The sequence below is a fragment of the Hakea prostrata genome, chromosome 11 (assembly GCF_041222555.1).
Source record: "Hakea prostrata isolate BN-2017 chromosome 11, UWA_Hpros_2, whole genome shotgun sequence".
Classification (NCBI taxonomy): domain Eukaryota; kingdom Viridiplantae; phylum Streptophyta; class Magnoliopsida; order Proteales; family Proteaceae; genus Hakea; species Hakea prostrata.
The window spans coordinates 17,547,299-17,564,149 of record NC_142610.1 but is presented as its reverse complement, the minus strand read 5'-3'; the positions used below and the strand labels follow the sequence as shown (position 1 = coordinate 17,564,149).

The following is a 16,851-nucleotide window of genomic DNA, read 5'->3' as shown; positions in this document are numbered from 1 at the left end:
TGGGAACTCTGATGATCATCAGCAATGGCGTTCAAAGCACCAGTAAGTTTCTACTCTCCTTTCACTCCTCTGCTAGCTATCTACTTTCTATACTAACGAATTCATGGCAGAACAATTGGAGATCAGTCATGACACGGAAGATCACAGAGGTTAAATCATTTGCAACGGCAGTGGAATCGAACGAAGCTGGTCTGGGAAAGAAACCGAATAAGGCTCTTAAGGGAGATTACGTGCCAGTTTATGTGGTGTTAGGGTTGATAGGGATGTCAGTGTCTCTGGGTTTATACACTGTGACGCATCAGTTGAAGCATTCCCCAAATGTGCTGGTGAGCAAGAAGAAGAGATCAAGTTTGCCGGAGCTGGAAAACCCAGATAATGTGGTGCAAGACTCTGAAAATTTTCATGTCAAGTCTTTCTTCAGGAAGTTAGCTCATATTCAAGAATCGGATCGTAGGGATCAGCCCATACCCGATCCGATTCGAGGTGATAAATTTGTCAGGTAATAATATATATATATATTCATCAAAATCTCTCAAAATTTGTAAGATTCTTCCTGTATTTTAGCTTTAGTTGTTATTTTGTAAATTTCTTGCAGTCCTGGAAAAGCAGAGAGCTTGAAGAGCCAAGGTGTTGAAGCAAGCAGCAGTCACTAATTCCACTTTTCCTATGGGTTTCTCTTTTTTAGCTATGTGGTTCAGCTTTTGTATATATCTCTCACTTTTCCTGCGGGGTTTCTTAGCTCTCTGTTGTTCATCAATCCTGTGTATGTATTTTATTTTATGAAATAATAAAAAAAATCGATAAAAAACCAACGGAGTCAAAAACTCCAATAAAAACTTAAAGGAAGCACTATCACAATAGGACATCCAAGAATACTTAAATTTGAGCATAAACTTAACATCTAATTGGCAACTTTATTAGTAGCATGTCAACATATATACATCGCGTACTCATCATCCCATAGAGCAAAACACCAATCCGCTTAAATAAATGATCAAATCTCCCACGATCCACACAACATGAGTCCAAAAGCTCTATTATTTTTCTGGAATCCACTCTCAGCTGTAATGACAGGAAATGACTATTCACCGTCAACTCTAAACCTTGACAAATTGCTTCAAGCTCAGCTTCAAGGATAAAATTTAACCGAACCCTTCTAACAAAACCACCAATAAAACTACCTGTAGAATTGCGAAGTACACCACCAATGCAAACATCTGCATTTCTACGTCGTAAGGCAGCATCCGCATTTCTTTTAATCCCATCATGTTGATTATGTTCATAACAAAAAAAATATAGTAATGATGAAATATCCAAAGTGTAAGGGTGTCCAAATTGACCCTCATCCGCCCTGAGTCCAAATCGATCACAATCCGATTTTTTCTGTAAGGTATCTGTTAATGATTAAAATAGTATTCTACCATGACCTGCAGACCAATCATCAAATTGTCTTGACCATAGTGTTAAGGACGGTTCAGTCATCGTGTCAAGAGTCTCACTCGATCAGATAAACTTTTATATCATCCCTACTTCCTAGAAAGGATAAGTCAGGTAAAAAATTCTTTCTAGAGTTACTTTCCTAACACAACTCTTCTTAGAGTTATATTCGTAGTTTAACTCTGATATCTAAAGCTATATATACACTTCAGGCAGGCTTTATGTAGTAAGTATTCATATTCTGGGTGATCAATTACTTGAATTATCTATTATGTACTAAGTTGCTCGTCGGAGACATACCTTGACAGGAAGGGACGAGCATGATTTTGTATCAACAGTATCAATAGAACACTGTTGGTGCCCACACCTGCAGCCATGAGTACGTATCAAGGTGTGAATAAAACCTTGCTTAGGTTTAGTCGTTCGACCAATTCAGTCCAATTTTATCCAAATTCATGTTAGTCTAATTTAATTTAAGTAATATTTAAATTAGTTTTAAACAATCCAGTATTTCACTAACTCTAAATATTTAAATTTACCCTCACGAGTCACGATTCTCACATTCTAACATCAAATCAATAGTTGTAAATGTTCTTCAACTCCATCCCTCGAACTATGGTTCAAGAGATTCCATTTTTTATCCATCCCTCCAAATGTAATGAGTTCCTTTATAATGTATAAATCATAGTGTATTAAATTATTAATAAATATTTTAGATAAAAAATAATGAACATTAAATGTTAGGATCGGAGTCTAGGTAAATCAAGGCTAACTCGTCTCTAATCCCATATTTATGGTTATCAAGGAGCTTACTAATTACAATCTTTCAAGACTCAAGTTTTATTGGATTTTAAACTTTACATTTCAGATAACTTGGATTTCAATTTCAGTTTTTTAAGGTAAAATTAGGGATTTAGCCATTGACACTCCTAATCCAATATAATGGTGAATTGTAAGAGTTTACAAAATACAAGGATTCGATTTCTATATGTTTTAACCTTACATCATAATTAGAGGAGTCTATTAGTAATTCATCGAAATTCACGGTCTATTTGTAGTATCTCCTAAGTACAGGAGCGTTTCGTAATTATGAAATTTTATTTTCTCAAAACGTGTTCCACTTTTTCAGGGGCGGTGGAAAGAAAGAGTCCGGATTCGCCCCCACGTTTTCTGGTTGCCATACAGATTATGTGGGGCCCACGATGGGTTCCTGAAGATTCCATTCCGCGTGGGTCCCACGCAATATGTGTGGTCCATCACAGGTCTCCAATTCCTCTCGAAGTCCAATTCCAACCCCCACTCTAAGTGAAACTCTATCACCGTTACCTATAAATATCGCACTTCCTCCTTCGATCATTTCTATTCAGTCTTAAATCTCTGCTTCGAGTTCTTCAATTCTAGAACCTCTCTGAAGCGTTAGCTACCATTCAAGAACCATGTTATCATCTCCAGGCCATTCTCCTCGCCACATCTCCTTCGGTCCTTCGCCATCTCACTCAGATGTTTCATCGTCCTTGTCAAACCATTTCAGAGGCCATAACAAGCTCCCCAAAGTCCTGGATGAGGATACCTATGTTGCTAACATCGAGAAAATCATTGAGCGTGATTTCTTCCCTGAGATTCTAAAGCTTCATAATCGCTTGGACTGGCTTCAGGCAATTCGCAGTGGCGATCGTGTTCAGATTCGAGATGCTCAGTTGAAAATCATTGAACGACGTAGAGAAAAATTCTTGAATAGGATTCGAACGCCTGGTTCGAATCTTAATGGAACCCTAAATCAGACCGAGAGGAATTTAGGGTTTGCTGCGAAAGATAATAAAGAATCTATCAATGATTCGTCTATTATTCCGTTGACGCTCGACGAGTTCTTCCGTCGGTTTACGAGTGAAGATAATGATAGTTTTGGGAAGATCGTGGAGAAGGAGAATAAGAAGAGGAAGGAACGGTTTGGGTGTTCGACTGAAGGTGAGATGACCGAAAGTAATAAAAAGAGGAATCTGGGTGAAGCTCCATTGTCAGAGGCTGAGAAGGAAATGAGACGTAAGGGTTTGACGAAAGAGATTAATCGACGAAACACTCGTTTTCATGGCGAACTGATGGATTCCCGGCCAACAGAAGATGATACAGTCGCAGTGCTTTATTATAACCTTGTTGCAGGAGAAACCCCTGCTGCCATGTCAAATCAAGGAAAGAGATCGGAGAAGTATGATTTGGAAGATATGAGGAAAACCCCGAATTGCTTCTATGTGGAATCAACAAAGAAATCAGATAATGGGTATAGTTTTGTGAGAACACCATCTCCTGCACCAGGTGCGGATGAATCTCCCTTTATTACATGGGGTGAGATTGAAGGGACACCATTGAGATTGGACACAGAGGACACTGATGTGGGTATTAGTGGTATCAGTGATGGATCTCACTTTTGGATCCATTGCCTTTCATCAAGAGAAGTCAAAGCTCATTCTTTATCAAGGGAAGTTGCTCGAAAATTGAGGCACAAGTCTAAGATGTTTCAGAAGCCACCAATGCCTTCACCAGCGAGAGGACGTAGTGGTACTCCAACCATTCGATCACTTTCTCTTGCTGCTCAAAAGTTAATGAAGAACGCCATTGCAAAGTCTCCGTGTGCTGTGGATGAAAGTCTTCGCGCCAGCTATCATTCATCAAGCCAAAAGTAACCCTTTGATCATAGCATTTTTTTTTTTTTTTTGGTTAAAGACGATAGCACATTGTACTTATGTACCTTATGATGTGAGAATTATGAGAGTGATTTTGATACCCATACTGAACACATAAAAACCCTGTTGAGAAGAAGGTAACTTGTATGTATGTTAAGATAGGACTTTCCTTAGAAAAATAAAAGGCCCTTAACTTAAGGCGTTGGACCATCTATGGGTTTTGTGGGTCCTTGTTTCTTTGGCTAGGAGTTGAGACCAATTTTTTTTTGTATGGCATGACAAAACTTCAAAAAGTAGTGAAAAAAAAGAGTAGAAAGTAAAAGAACTCTCGCATCACTGTCTATGTGGGCATATGCTAAGCAAAGCTATAAAGTAACTTGGGTTTCTGGTGTTTGCTCCACCATGTCATTCAAGCCAACCGTAGTGGAGTAAAGTAGAGTTCACTACTCAAAAGAAAGAAAGAAAAAAAAAAACTCTCGCATCACTGTCTATGTGGGCATATGCAAAGCAAAGCTACAAAGTAACTTGGGTTTCTGGTGTTTGCTCCACCATGTCATTCAAGCCAACCGTAGTGGAGTAAAGTAGAGTTCACTACTCAAAAGAAAGAAGAAGAAAAAAAAGTGTCATCAATGCCTTGGTAGTAATGTTTGGTCAAAAATACTTCAAAACCTTAGTCCTTGGTCCCCTTACTTTATGAGTGGTTTTGCTTAAAGGAGAGGTGTACTTGAAAGATATAAGGTGAGTCTTAGATTGAGATACATGCTTAGTCTCAAAAATCAATATGGGGTAATAAAATTCAAGTGTGGGGGATCTTAAATCAATGGTGAGGAAAATTGTCATAGCTCATGTATAAGTGTTTTACCTCCTTCTCATGTAAAAAAAATTTCCTACTGAAATTATGTAGCCTTGCAGTCTGAGTCTTCTATGGCATCTCTTCCGAGAACCAGCAGATGTAATTGTGAATTCAGCACTGTAAATACAACTTAGCTTTATTATTCATAGAACTCAAGTTCTCTTTATGGTGATTTTAGTATTGATGATTTCTTTTTTCTCTCTCAAACTTCCCTAGCTTTCTGAAACTTGATTCCCTCAATAATTGTGGACTAGATCGCTAAAGGAGTTTTCATTAACTTTAGAAACTCATGTGGAGCAGACCGAAATTGCTGCAGGGTTGATTTGTTCATTTCAAGCTGCATTTGCTTCAAAACTTGTTGTGACCATGTTCCTCCCAACTTCATATAATAACTTCTATCAAACTTGGGGGAACCGAGATAAGAGATGCATAAACCATGTTGCAAACCTGTGTATATATTGTTTAGTGTTTGGGTATATTCAAGAATGTTACAATAGATTATTTGTCATCTAGAAATTTAGTGATACTTCTATCAGATTTTTCTTTTGGGTGGTTTCTTTGACTTTGGATTCATTTGCAATCTTATAATGGTTAAATATTACCTGGAAGTCAACTATGGGAAGTTTAGATCACTTTCTCTAATCAACAATCACTTGTGAACTACACACTGCCCTCCACACCTTCTCCTCTCCTGGGCTTATGGGCCCTTGGTCCTTGTGACTGAGTTGATGATGACCAAAACAAAGTTCTTCTATTTCTCTATATTCTACCCTATCAATGAGAAGTAATAATTTTGTTTAATGCTCTCTGCCATATAGAATAAAGCTCTCTGGTTTGATGCTTCATAGTGGACTATGCCAAATCTTAAATTCTGGACCTCATTAGCATGTCAATATGAGATTTGACATTGAACACAACCCTCTATCAAATGCTCTTACTTAATTCAAAAGAGTTCTTGATTTTCCTGTTTTGACCTTTGAACTAGAGAAAGGTTAATGTAGAAGAAAGAATTTTTCACTTCTTAAAGTTAATGGCCAAACATGGTGGGGTAGGAGCATCAAGTCAGCAAACTTTTTGGCTTGTGATTGAAGTCACTATTAGCTCCCCCATATGTGCTTGCTAATTTAGACTCCAATATAACTTTAAGAGTTTGATGGAAACTCCAGTTATATTTCTATAGTTGATATTACCAAACACAGCAGCCTTTTGGGGTTGTAAAGTCTTGGGAGCTCAAGATACATTGTTTCATCTTCAGAATGATCTATAACTTAAAGATGTCTGAAATGGTGAGTAATAAGTAGCTACTGCCAAGAGCTGAATTTTGTCTCACACAAGTGTTTTTCTTTGTCCTTACCCTGAGGATGGTGTGAAGAAAACAATTGAAGTTGGAACTTGAACTATGGTATCCTTCAAAGGACAAGTAAGAGTAGGTTGCTAATCCCTATCCTTCCACTGTAGCAAAGGTTGTTGATCTCAATACACACTACTCAAGACTTGTTCTAATATCATTGAAATTGTGTAGACTGAACAAGTGATTTGTATCAAAGTCAACAGATAGAGTTCACTTCTCAATCAAGAAGACAGAATTCACTTCTCAATTGAGAAGACTACTCAGCTGGTGAAGGAGATTGATAGGCAGGTCGTTTGCTAGTCTTATTCTAACATATACTCTGTTCTCTTAAGATTGTTATGTCTAAGCTCACTTCTGAAGTCTTTTGATCCAGGTAGCTACTAATAAGTTTTTTTCCTTCCTCTTTTTGATTGTTTGTGGTTTAATAGCCATCATGATTGTGAAGGTATCATTCTCAACTAAGCCCCTAAACAGGGTTTTTTTTTCAGAACAAGTAATAGGCTTAGTAGAAATGGTAACTTAAGGGTAGTTACAAGCATCATTGCAAAACCCAGCAAAGTACATTTGCAATTCTAATTGAGAGAATTACATTTGTCATTGTTTTTTGACTGCAAGGTGTGATGTTCAAGCAATAGCTTAGAACAGTGGGGGCACTCACAGTACAGGGTGGGCTTTGCTGCCTTGTTTTTCCCCCCTCCATGTCCATTTCATCTTGGGTGGCTTTGCTGCCCTGTTCTAATAAAAGATTTTTTATTTCAGTACTGAATGTTAAGTATTTTTCTGAATTCCATTTTTTCTGTGCAGATCTGCACATCGAAATTTACTAGTTTCATTAAATGTTAGATTCCATTAATGATGATTTTCAAATGTTTCATTTTCCTTCAAATCAATAAAATACTTTCTGTTCTTCATAAATTCTATTACAGACAATAGCAGTAGGGAAACATGAAAATCTATACAATATGAAAATAAAAACATATTGAGATGTTAAACTTGGGTAAATTCTAAAATGGCTTATTTGGCAGCTTCTGATTGGTGACATAGTGGCTGATCAGTTGAAGTGCCTTCTCGGGTACAAAAGTTGGAACTTGATGACCAGCACCTCTTAGAGTGACAAATGTTAACCCATAATAGTCAATAGTAAAGCCACCAACCTATGATTTAAAAAAAAAATTAAGTTAAATTAAGAAAGAGATAAAAAGAATTTATTAGAACCAACCAGGAAAAAAATAAACCAAAATTAATTACAACATCCATAGCTGGAGGATTGGATTTCCCTTACAAGCATAGTGAAGTTTATAAGGACCTTCATACATTTACAAACACATCACTTGAAAGAAAAATTACCTGTTGATTGTATGTATACCATGGTTTCCAGTCATGTTTGATCTTCAAACCAAGCTTTTTTAGTGAATATCTTGTTGCCGTTACAGGGATTCTACCATCAGTATCTCCACTGGCAAAATAAATAATATAACATCAGAATCAATCAATTAAATTCACTAAACAAATCACATAAATGTAATGAAGGTCACCTGTAAACCCATATTCGAAGGCCTCCATCTATAAGTTTTCTGATGACAGGAAGCATGGAGAGAGGTGCTGGCATCCAATGTCCTATAACATCACTGTTTCTCAAACATAGAGTGTCACAACCTTGCATAAGAATATAGAATACTAACCAAAAACACACAAAAAAAAATGCAATCTCCAAGAACTCCCATCAGAGGGAATAGATTTCAGACAATTTTTCTTGGTTGTTATCTTTTCCTTTATTTTTTGAGGGTGAAACAACTTCTAGATTTCACTAAATATATAAGCTGCATGCATACATTGAGCCCTCTCTAAACCCTACTACATGCAGGAGTCTTATGCACTGGATATGACCTTCATTATTGATTACAGAAGCTATACCTGCAATGAGTCCATGGATATTCCATTTTTGTGACATTAGCATGAAGTGCTTTTTGTACATCTGGTCTATTGAAGTAAACCTCAGAGTAGTAAGACACACATGGATCATAACCAGCTGGTCTGTGCCACCACCATTCCTGTTTAAGAGATTCAGAAGTAAATTTTGTAAGATGAAACACAGATTAATCTAGCATCTAGGATTAGTTACAAATATATCTAAGCTAACCCTTATTTTATCAAGACTTACAAATGTAGAGAATGGTTTTGGAGAAATTCCATGGATCATCTTCCTTGTTCTGGTAGTTTTGTGCTTGTCCTTCACACATGTAGGAGTGTATAAACTATACATGTTAATTATATCATACACAGCAAAGTATTCGTCGAGGGCTTTATTACATTCTGGTGTTGATACTGGATTGCTGAAGTTGCAATTGTTCTTAACATCACTATAGACTCCATCAGAAATCACAGCATGATCCCATGCATAGTCAACCATTCCAGTCTGGTCCTTCTCATCATCCAACAAAGCATTTCCGATCTACATATAAGAAAGAAAAAAATTATACGAGAAAATAGTTTGGGTAAGGCTGCGTAGAAGAATTGCCCCTCTTCCTTAGACAACCGGAAGCCTTTTGGCACTGGGTTCGCCGTTTTATATAAGAAAATCCATTATATGAAAAGAAGAATCTAGATATGTCTGAGTTTTTATTTTCTTTTTGGGGTTATTTTTAAAGAATCAGCATTTTCCGTAGGAAGATGTGGCTAGTTGAAGAAAACAAACCATGAACCCCTTGAGCTTTATTCGATCCTTCTTTGAAACATTTTTATTGGAATCAAAGATCACTTCAGCAAGCTGAGGAACATAATGCCCTGAAAATTCAAATAATGGTTAGTAGTAAAAAAATAAATCATACGAAACTTTAAAATGCACAAAAGCACATTGAGAAGAAGATATCCATGAATAAGGAAATTTTTTGTTTCTCTAAGATATGTAGTTATACCTGCATAGCTTTCACCAGAAATATAGAAATCATGGGATTTGTATTGAGGGAACCTTTGGAACCAGTTGACCAGAAAAATATAGGAATCCTTTGCTGATTAATGAAAATCCGAATATAAATTAGATGGAAATAGAAGAAATATGGGCATTTAAGAAATTTGTGCAATTTTAATTAATTACCAGTAATTGAGTCTCCAATTTCTGTTAAATCCTTGCTTGTATTTGTATAAGAAAACCCAACCCCAATAGGAGCTTCCAAGAATAATAAGTTGGCAGCTGAGAAAATAACCAAGCATTAATGGTATTCCTTAATTCTCTTCCTTAAACATGATTAACAGCAATGTCACTGTTATTAAAAGTCTATATAACAAGACAATTAATGAAGTTTGTGAAGTTTTACCTCTGTTCCATGAGTTGTTGTTGAATCTGAGCTCTGGGGTTGCCTTCTGCATCAGGAATGGCCCAAGCTCTTCTGCTGCTCCATACCCAACAGAAGAACACCCTGGACCTGTATTTTAACATTTAGAGAGAGAACAAAAAAAATCAAAATAAATTTACTGACCAGAGATTACTTTCTGATTATTTTGGTATGACCTGTATTTCAATTTGTGACACCTTATTTCAAATACTTCATTTAGAACCAATTAAAAGAACTAATACCTCCATTCAACCACAGAAGGACAGGTTTCTTTTCAGGTTCATCTGTTGCTTCAAAGAACCAATAGAACAGTGCTCTTCCATGGCTTTCATTCACTGTAACATATCCAGCATATTGTTTGAAACTCACTGATGGCTGCCCAGGAAGCCTGATAACTCGATCTGCTTCTTGCTCAGCCAGAGTTTCTCTTGAGATTGTAACTGATGATGATCTAGCCACAGCCATGAAAGCAAGTGTGAAGAAGCTTAGAAGAAGGAGAAGCACAGAAGAGATTAGTGGTGAAGCCATTGTTAACTCTTCCTTCTGTGTGCATTTGAGGTTCTGTAGAATTATATATATATAGATATGGAGGTTACACAAGTGTGTGCTGGATTTTCCACAACTAGATGAGGAAGTTACTCCATAATCTTCTCATTTATTCCCTTCAAAGGAAAAGTCTTTGTATCTACCCCCTTTATTTCATTTATTTGGAAAGTAATATTCATAATGAGAAAAATATTAATTGAACACTTCACAAATCATCACTTGCAGGGTTGGCAAGTTAACAAACCTGACCCCTCCAGCCATTGTATGACCTGGTTTGGTTTCTAAGCTTTGGTTCAAACTTTTTGTGGGTAGAATGCTAAGGGTGTCAATTTAGTACGAAATCGGTATCTAATATGGTTTCGAATAAATTTATATCGTGCTATAACATACTATTTCGAAATAAATGGTTTTCGTATTCGATGTAACATTGGTGCAATATAGTTCATTTGTATCATTTTGTTTACACCATTATTGTGCCATTTATTAAACAGTACAATTATGTCATATCAACATTATATTATATTTATTTGAAACTGTATAGTACGTTAAAAATGGCATGGTTTCTGCTTTGTTAAACAACACACAAAATGAATTGACACCCTTACTTATATCAAAGTGAGATTAAAGGGCAAGCTAAGATTGTACGAAATTGCATAATTTGAGATTTCTCTTAGGGCAAGCATGAAATGCATGACAAACTGTATGTCCTTTGCTTGAGTTTCAGTAAAAAAATGGCAGAGAAGAAGAAATACATAATTGGGAGAATTCGATGATGATGAAGCCAAGACGGCAAGCAACTTTGAGAATCAATTCTATTAATGGATTGCTCAGTTGATAATGACCAAAATCGCTTAGTGAAGAGGCTACAGAACCCTCCCTAATGGTCCCTGCCCTTCTTAATGTAAAACTATCAATTCGGGAAAAAAAATATTTGAGAATCATATCCTTCTAGAAAAGACAATTCCAGGTTCTAAATAGGGCAAGCAACCTTGAATCAGGCTATTGCAATGACCTCATCATCTTAGAGCACTTCATTGTTCATGGGCACTCCATGGCTAAGGGTGTTTTGGGAAATCAAGAAATGAAATCGATGACCGATGAAATGCAAAATGTTAACGGATCATATAATTTTGTATATATTGAATTGAGACGCATCCAATTATTATAAGTCCTTCAAGGTGCTGCACCGTTAAGGGATTTTTTTTGTGTTCGAAACATCAGTTTTTTTTACATATTAGGGATAGAGATATTACATAACATAAAGGGGGCCATTGCCCTTAGCCCAAAGGTCCGAATCCTAAACCAAGAACCGTTCGGCTCACAATCCCAAAACCAACCACTTCTACTCTAAACTCTTGGGAAGGAAAGAAAAAGAGAGCGAAAAGGAATCAGAGAGGCAAGGGGATCCATTGCCCTAGTTGCATCTCAATTCAAGCCTCATAACTTCCTCTTCCTCCATGGCCAATTCATATTCACCGTTTTCATTGTTGTGGGTAAACCACCCACCAAGTGGTTTAGACCGAATCAACCCGCGGTCTAAGCATTAGGTAATAATAAATTACATATTATACTCAGATTGAATCATGACCATCAAATAATAATCTAATATCCAAATAATCAACTGAAATCACGGCAGGAACCAGGATCTATAAATACGGAGAAGACAAATACTAAGGTACAACACTTTGAACAATAGAGTCAGCTCTGCTGCAACTTTTCTAGTATTTCTTATCCTTTTGAATCTAGGGTTCGTTAGAGCTCTGGTTTCATTCAAATCAAATTCCATCGACTTGGTTGTCGAAGATGGATCATCGATCAAGCTGATCGGCTCCGTTTCTAACATTGATCTTCAGAATCAGTTGCAGGTGAACATATCATGGGATAAGTAAAGAGAAATTAATCCAATTAGAACATATTGGTTTGGTTGGATTTACTTCTCTTGTAGAATCGACACCAACATTGATATCATACTTGAACTAGTCATTAATGGTGATCGAAGGCAGAAGCAAGGAATTTGTGAGAACTTGGCGGAGAAGATGAAATTGTAACGAGGGTTTATATGTAAACCCCTTTATTGATATAGCTATATGTTGTGGTTACACTCAGGCATTTGCAGCGATAGCATTTACAAGCATGGGTTTTGCTTTTAGTATTTATTTTCCATAATAGTCTGAAATAGCCAAGGTAAGATTTTGTTGGCATCCCCGTTATAGAAGGAAGCAACATGAGAAGTTCCTTCGATACGGTATATGCCCTATATCGGCAAAATATCATCAATACTTTGATTTCTCACCGATTTTTGTCAACTATATACTAAATTGTGGCTAAAGGTAAGGTTGATTGACCAAAACACATCAAGTAAGATAAGTTTGATTGAAAACTTGAAACGCATAAACAAAAACCAATATGATTGATTGAAATTATGATTGGAAATCATATTATAAAATGTAAGATTGAATGAAATTATATTGAAAACAAAAATGTAATTGAATTTATATAGTGTTGGTATAAACTTATAATTAGAAACAAAAATGTAATCAAAATCATGCAAGATTGTTTGAAATTATAAAATAAATTTGATTAAATTTATAAATTTATTATTAGAAATCAAATCATAAAGTAATATTTGCATCTTCTTCTAATATATAATTTTAAAACTCTTTTTAAGTTGGATTGAGTTAATTACAATACTATCCCTTAGGTGTCGAAAAGTTGCACCGGCGCAGGCGCAGGCAAAAACTCTTCCAATTAGATTTTCCAATCAAATTTTAATTCAATTCTCACGAACCTCCTCTTTTGATCGTGTCTCCTCTTCAACTCACCTCAATTTGAAGTTCTTGCGGAAACATAGTTTTACTTTCAAATCTTTGTGTATAAAATTGTTTTATCGAAACAACTGGAATCCAGCAATTGAACAATAAGTTCAAAGCGAAAGATTTGCTCATGGTTTCTGACAGAGGAGAAAAGACGAGGTGTATGGGAGATTTTGGGGCTATAGATTGAACGGGGCATAAATTATATAGCCCATGATAGATTCTCTTCTTCTCAACATTATCAGTTACTATACTTTGATTTTTGGTTTTTCATCAGCATCAAAACGTCCTCCATGTCTATGAGGTAAGCGATTACTATTAACTTAAAAGCCTTCTTGCTTCTTCATGAAACTGGCATAGATAGGGCAGAAGTTGCAGACTTTATGAAGCACAGAATGTTATCGGCTTTTAGAATGTGGGTTGTTGAAATTGCTCAAAAGCCGTGCGAAGGGAGAAGTGGGTAGCTTCAATTGCTAGTTTTTAAGTAAAGGAGTCTCCTTTTTTACGTATCTTCTCCAATTCTGCTACGTTTTCAAATTTTCAAAGACTTCTGGTCAGACAAACTAGGTTACAATTGTGTTACTTGTGGTTTTTGCAGAAAAAACCACTTAGAAGCCCTCTTCCAACTTGTTATGTGCTCCTCCAATGATTTCTCTTATCTCCTCGCCCTTTTCAGTTCAGCTGCTCCCGTTTGAATTCGATTAGTTTGATTACGCCCCCTGATTGACTTATGTTTACTGAAAGGGCTGATGAACGATCTTCCTGCGCAGGTTTACTTCCACCACTCGGTGATACATTATTTTCTGGATAGCTTGAAGCTTATGATTGATTGCCTTTTTGACGACCCCTACTTGAGTAAAGGTAAGGAAACATCGGTTTTCAATTACAGTGTCGGAGCGTAGACGAGCGAGCAGAGCCCAGGAACAGGGGATCATCATAGAGCAGTCGGCTAGAAGTAGAAGACTGCTGGCCTGAGAGAAGGCGCCCAATTTCTCTTCTTTCTTTTTGATTTCGGTTTTTTTCAGGGGCCCACCCAATTTCTCTGGTAGTTCGAGCTTGCTTCTAGTACCAAACAAGCGCTTGAAAGACCTCTCCTTACTAGCCTAAACCTGACTAGAAGACAGAGCAGCAGAGGGACTTCAAGTATTCATGTTCAAGAGCAAGAGTCAGCAATCTACAGATTAGATTGATAGTCAAGAACTTATTTTCCACAACAGCAGTGATGGACACTATCGTTTCAGCTGCTCTAGAGGAGATATGTGCGCTGGGTAGCAATGGTATTTCACTTGCAGATTTGTGGCCATTGCTGCAGCCATCGCTCACTTCAGCTGGCTTGCATATATGTGAAGTGGTTAAAAGAGCCATCTGGAATGGTATTCTTAACACTCCAGGGCTCCAATTTGGTTCAAAAGATGTTTCTATCATGCCGTTTGAAGAATTTGAAAAGAGTAAGTTGAAGATTGTTGCTGAAAAACATCTCAGGGATTGCTTTGTGGGACTTTACGATAATGAAGTTGCAGATCCAATCCAAAGGCGTGTGCTGGATAAGCTTGCGATTGCAAGGTATGCAATCGCCTCCACTCTATCATGCCCTAAATTGTTTTACTGTTTACCCATCCGAAGTTATGGAACGTATGTAGTTAATCATTGAAGTCCATGTAGTTTTGATTGATAGAGCTATAGGTTAAATTTAAGCTGTTATCATCCGTTGGATTAGACAATATTACTTTTTGAATCAGCATTTACTTGGTTTGGGGTGCATGATGAAACGTCTCGTTGAGCTGATAGCGAACAACAACTTTAATATGTTTAATGCTTGTTCAAATATGACAAAAATGAGATTGAGTTGTGTCTTTCTACAATTGTTGAGAATTCAGGCTAGTTTCATGCAATTGCTTGTTCAAATATGACAAAAATGTGACTGAGTTGTGCCTTTCTACAGTGGACGAGGATTTAGGTTAGTTTATTTTTTTTTAAATTTATATTCCTGGAGATTTTTTTTTTTGTTTTCAGATTAGTTATAGAGCGTGATATTTGATAAGGAATCTCCCCTTTCTGAGGTTGTGTTTGGCTGTAAAAGAATATGGTTGGCAAACTGGAAGAAAATGAGATATTCTCCACTTCTATTGTTTGATCATAATTTTGTATGCCAGATGGTGGAAGACAAATAATGATAGGTAGATGGGACCCATACCACTTTATGATATTTCATATGCTCTCTCCCAAAATCTGACCCATCCTTTTTGAATTTCAGACTAGGTTATCTGCAAAAAAAATAGTAATGCAATTGATGAATTGCAACCATATTTAAATACTAGGGTAATATAAACTTCTGGTATGCAACCAAAAACTAAAGGAGTGGGTTTTGTTTATATGACAATTAAAAATAATCTCTTAGAGAAACAGAATACATTATAAGAACACTAGGGGGGAACTGAGTTAAGAAAACCAAGTTTTAGAACATTTGGTATAGGAATGTAGTCAAGCTAGAAATATGATCATAATGACTTGAATTTGGAAAGGGTAAAAAGGACCACCCTCACAGCTGTTGGTCAATCGATTGTTAACTCTCTCATTTTTATACCTTAACTCAATACACACGTCATAACAACTGAAGTCCTATAAACTAAAGTGGGTTACGCTTGAAATACAGACATTTAAAACATTAATGGCAGTTTTTTACATGAATTGAAAACTACTTAATTCCGTATTCACTGCAAAGTGCTAACTACCTTCATTACATCTAATTCCGTATTCACTGCAAAGTGCTAACTACCTTCATTACATCTTTAATACAGAACTGGGTAGATTGCAGAATCCGCTCTAGTTCTCAAATCCTATTTCTCTGGGTTGAAGTGTTGAACACCTTGGGCAACTATAGTCCTCTGTATTTGGTGCAATGCATACATCATCTCCAACCTTATCCGTAAATCAACATTTTTAGAGTAAGTTGAAAGCCTGATGTAGAAAGTGTTTAAATAAGAACGACTTTATAGTTGGACCAATAATAGTTGCCAGCAGATCATCAATAATATAAGAAATCAGAATTATAGGGGAAACAACATATATCTGTGCCGAGTTGAGTCAATTCCAAGGGCTAATTGATAAGTTCTCAATCTTGAAAGAAGAAACTAGCCCCCAAGCTAGAGGGTTGATGGTAGAATCAATCTGGCCAGCAGTAGCAGAATTCAAGTATAAGCTTTGGTCAGCTTGTTCTCCCAAAGTGCTCTGATTATGATCTCAGTAGGTTCAGCAGTTCTGTGTTCAAGTCCTTTGAAGTTGAAGAGAATCTGTTGAAGAAAACTGGTCACAGCTTCAACAGTCTCTCAACAGGCTGTGTAAACAACATCAATGCTTGATGGAGATTAAGAGCAGAGGGTCAATTGAAATAACAGGAAAAGATAGAAGAAGAAATCTCAATTTCATTGATCATTGGAATGAATCTATGGGCAGGTTACAATATGTCTCAGGAATTGAGCTCCCAAATATGGACAAATAAAATTAACTAGTCCCTTTTGAGGGCTGAGACTTGAATTACAAGCAATTGACAAAATAGAAAGTAACTTGGTAAAACTCCTAATTTTGCATGGTCTCTAGAATAGTTACTTGAAAAGAGCAACAAATACCTATTAAATAGAAACTCTACTTGTCCTAAATCCCCATCAATAAGGCCTCTGTGCAATGACTGCAATCTAATAAACTTTTAATTGTGTGCTAGATTAGATGGGGTCATCAGTGACTGAAAATGATAGATCAGCGGAATATACATTTAAGTCGATCTGTTCCATTGCATTTTCCTTTTTGGTGATAAATATGAAAGAGGGGTTGGGGGGGGGGGGGG

The 16,851-nt window shown here is 36.6% G+C and overlaps 4 protein-coding genes across 4 annotated transcripts in view; 3 read left to right on the top strand and 1 right to left on the bottom strand.

The window, feature by feature from the left end:
- Positions 1-24: 24 nt before the first annotated feature.
- LOC149000480 (uncharacterized) lies at positions 25-653 on the top strand. The gene is made up of 3 exons (XM_089139173.1): positions 25-42; positions 111-499; positions 596-653. Exons 1-3 carry the CDS (start codon positions 25-27, stop codon positions 651-653), a joined length of 465 nt encoding a protein of 154 aa, XP_088995299.1.
- Positions 654-2,816: 2,163 nt separating this feature from the next.
- On the top strand, positions 2,817-4,451 carry LOC149000479 (uncharacterized). The gene has a single exon (XM_089140269.1). The coding sequence runs from the start codon at positions 2,874-2,876 to the stop codon at positions 4,113-4,115; it is 1,242 nt and encodes a 413-aa protein (XP_088996395.1). The 5' UTR covers positions 2,817-2,873; the 3' UTR covers positions 4,116-4,451.
- Positions 4,452-7,323: 2,872 nt separating this feature from the next.
- Positions 7,324-10,140, bottom strand: LOC149000478 (serine carboxypeptidase-like 34). The gene is made up of 10 exons (XM_089139324.1): positions 9,894-10,140; positions 9,634-9,741; positions 9,414-9,509; positions 9,235-9,327; positions 9,015-9,103; positions 8,481-8,771; positions 8,234-8,370; positions 7,855-7,947; positions 7,667-7,775; positions 7,324-7,473 (listed from the first exon to the last, which is right to left on the bottom strand). Exons 1-10 carry the CDS (start codon positions 10,114-10,116, stop codon positions 7,324-7,326), a joined length of 1,389 nt encoding a protein of 462 aa, XP_088995450.1. The 5' UTR covers positions 10,117-10,140.
- A 2,768-nt stretch (positions 10,141-12,908) lies between these two features.
- Positions 12,909-16,851, top strand: part of LOC149000477 (B-block binding subunit of TFIIIC) — a 75,831-nt gene continuing 71,888 nt past the window's right edge. The window contains exons 1-3 of the mRNA XM_089139322.1: positions 12,909-13,314; positions 13,781-13,871; positions 14,036-14,573. Of these exons, the coding sequence (XP_088995448.1) occupies positions 14,233-14,573 (341 nt within the window). The 5' untranslated portion in view covers positions 12,909-13,314; positions 13,781-13,871; positions 14,036-14,232. The remainder of the gene's footprint in view (positions 13,315-13,780; positions 13,872-14,035; positions 14,574-16,851) is intronic.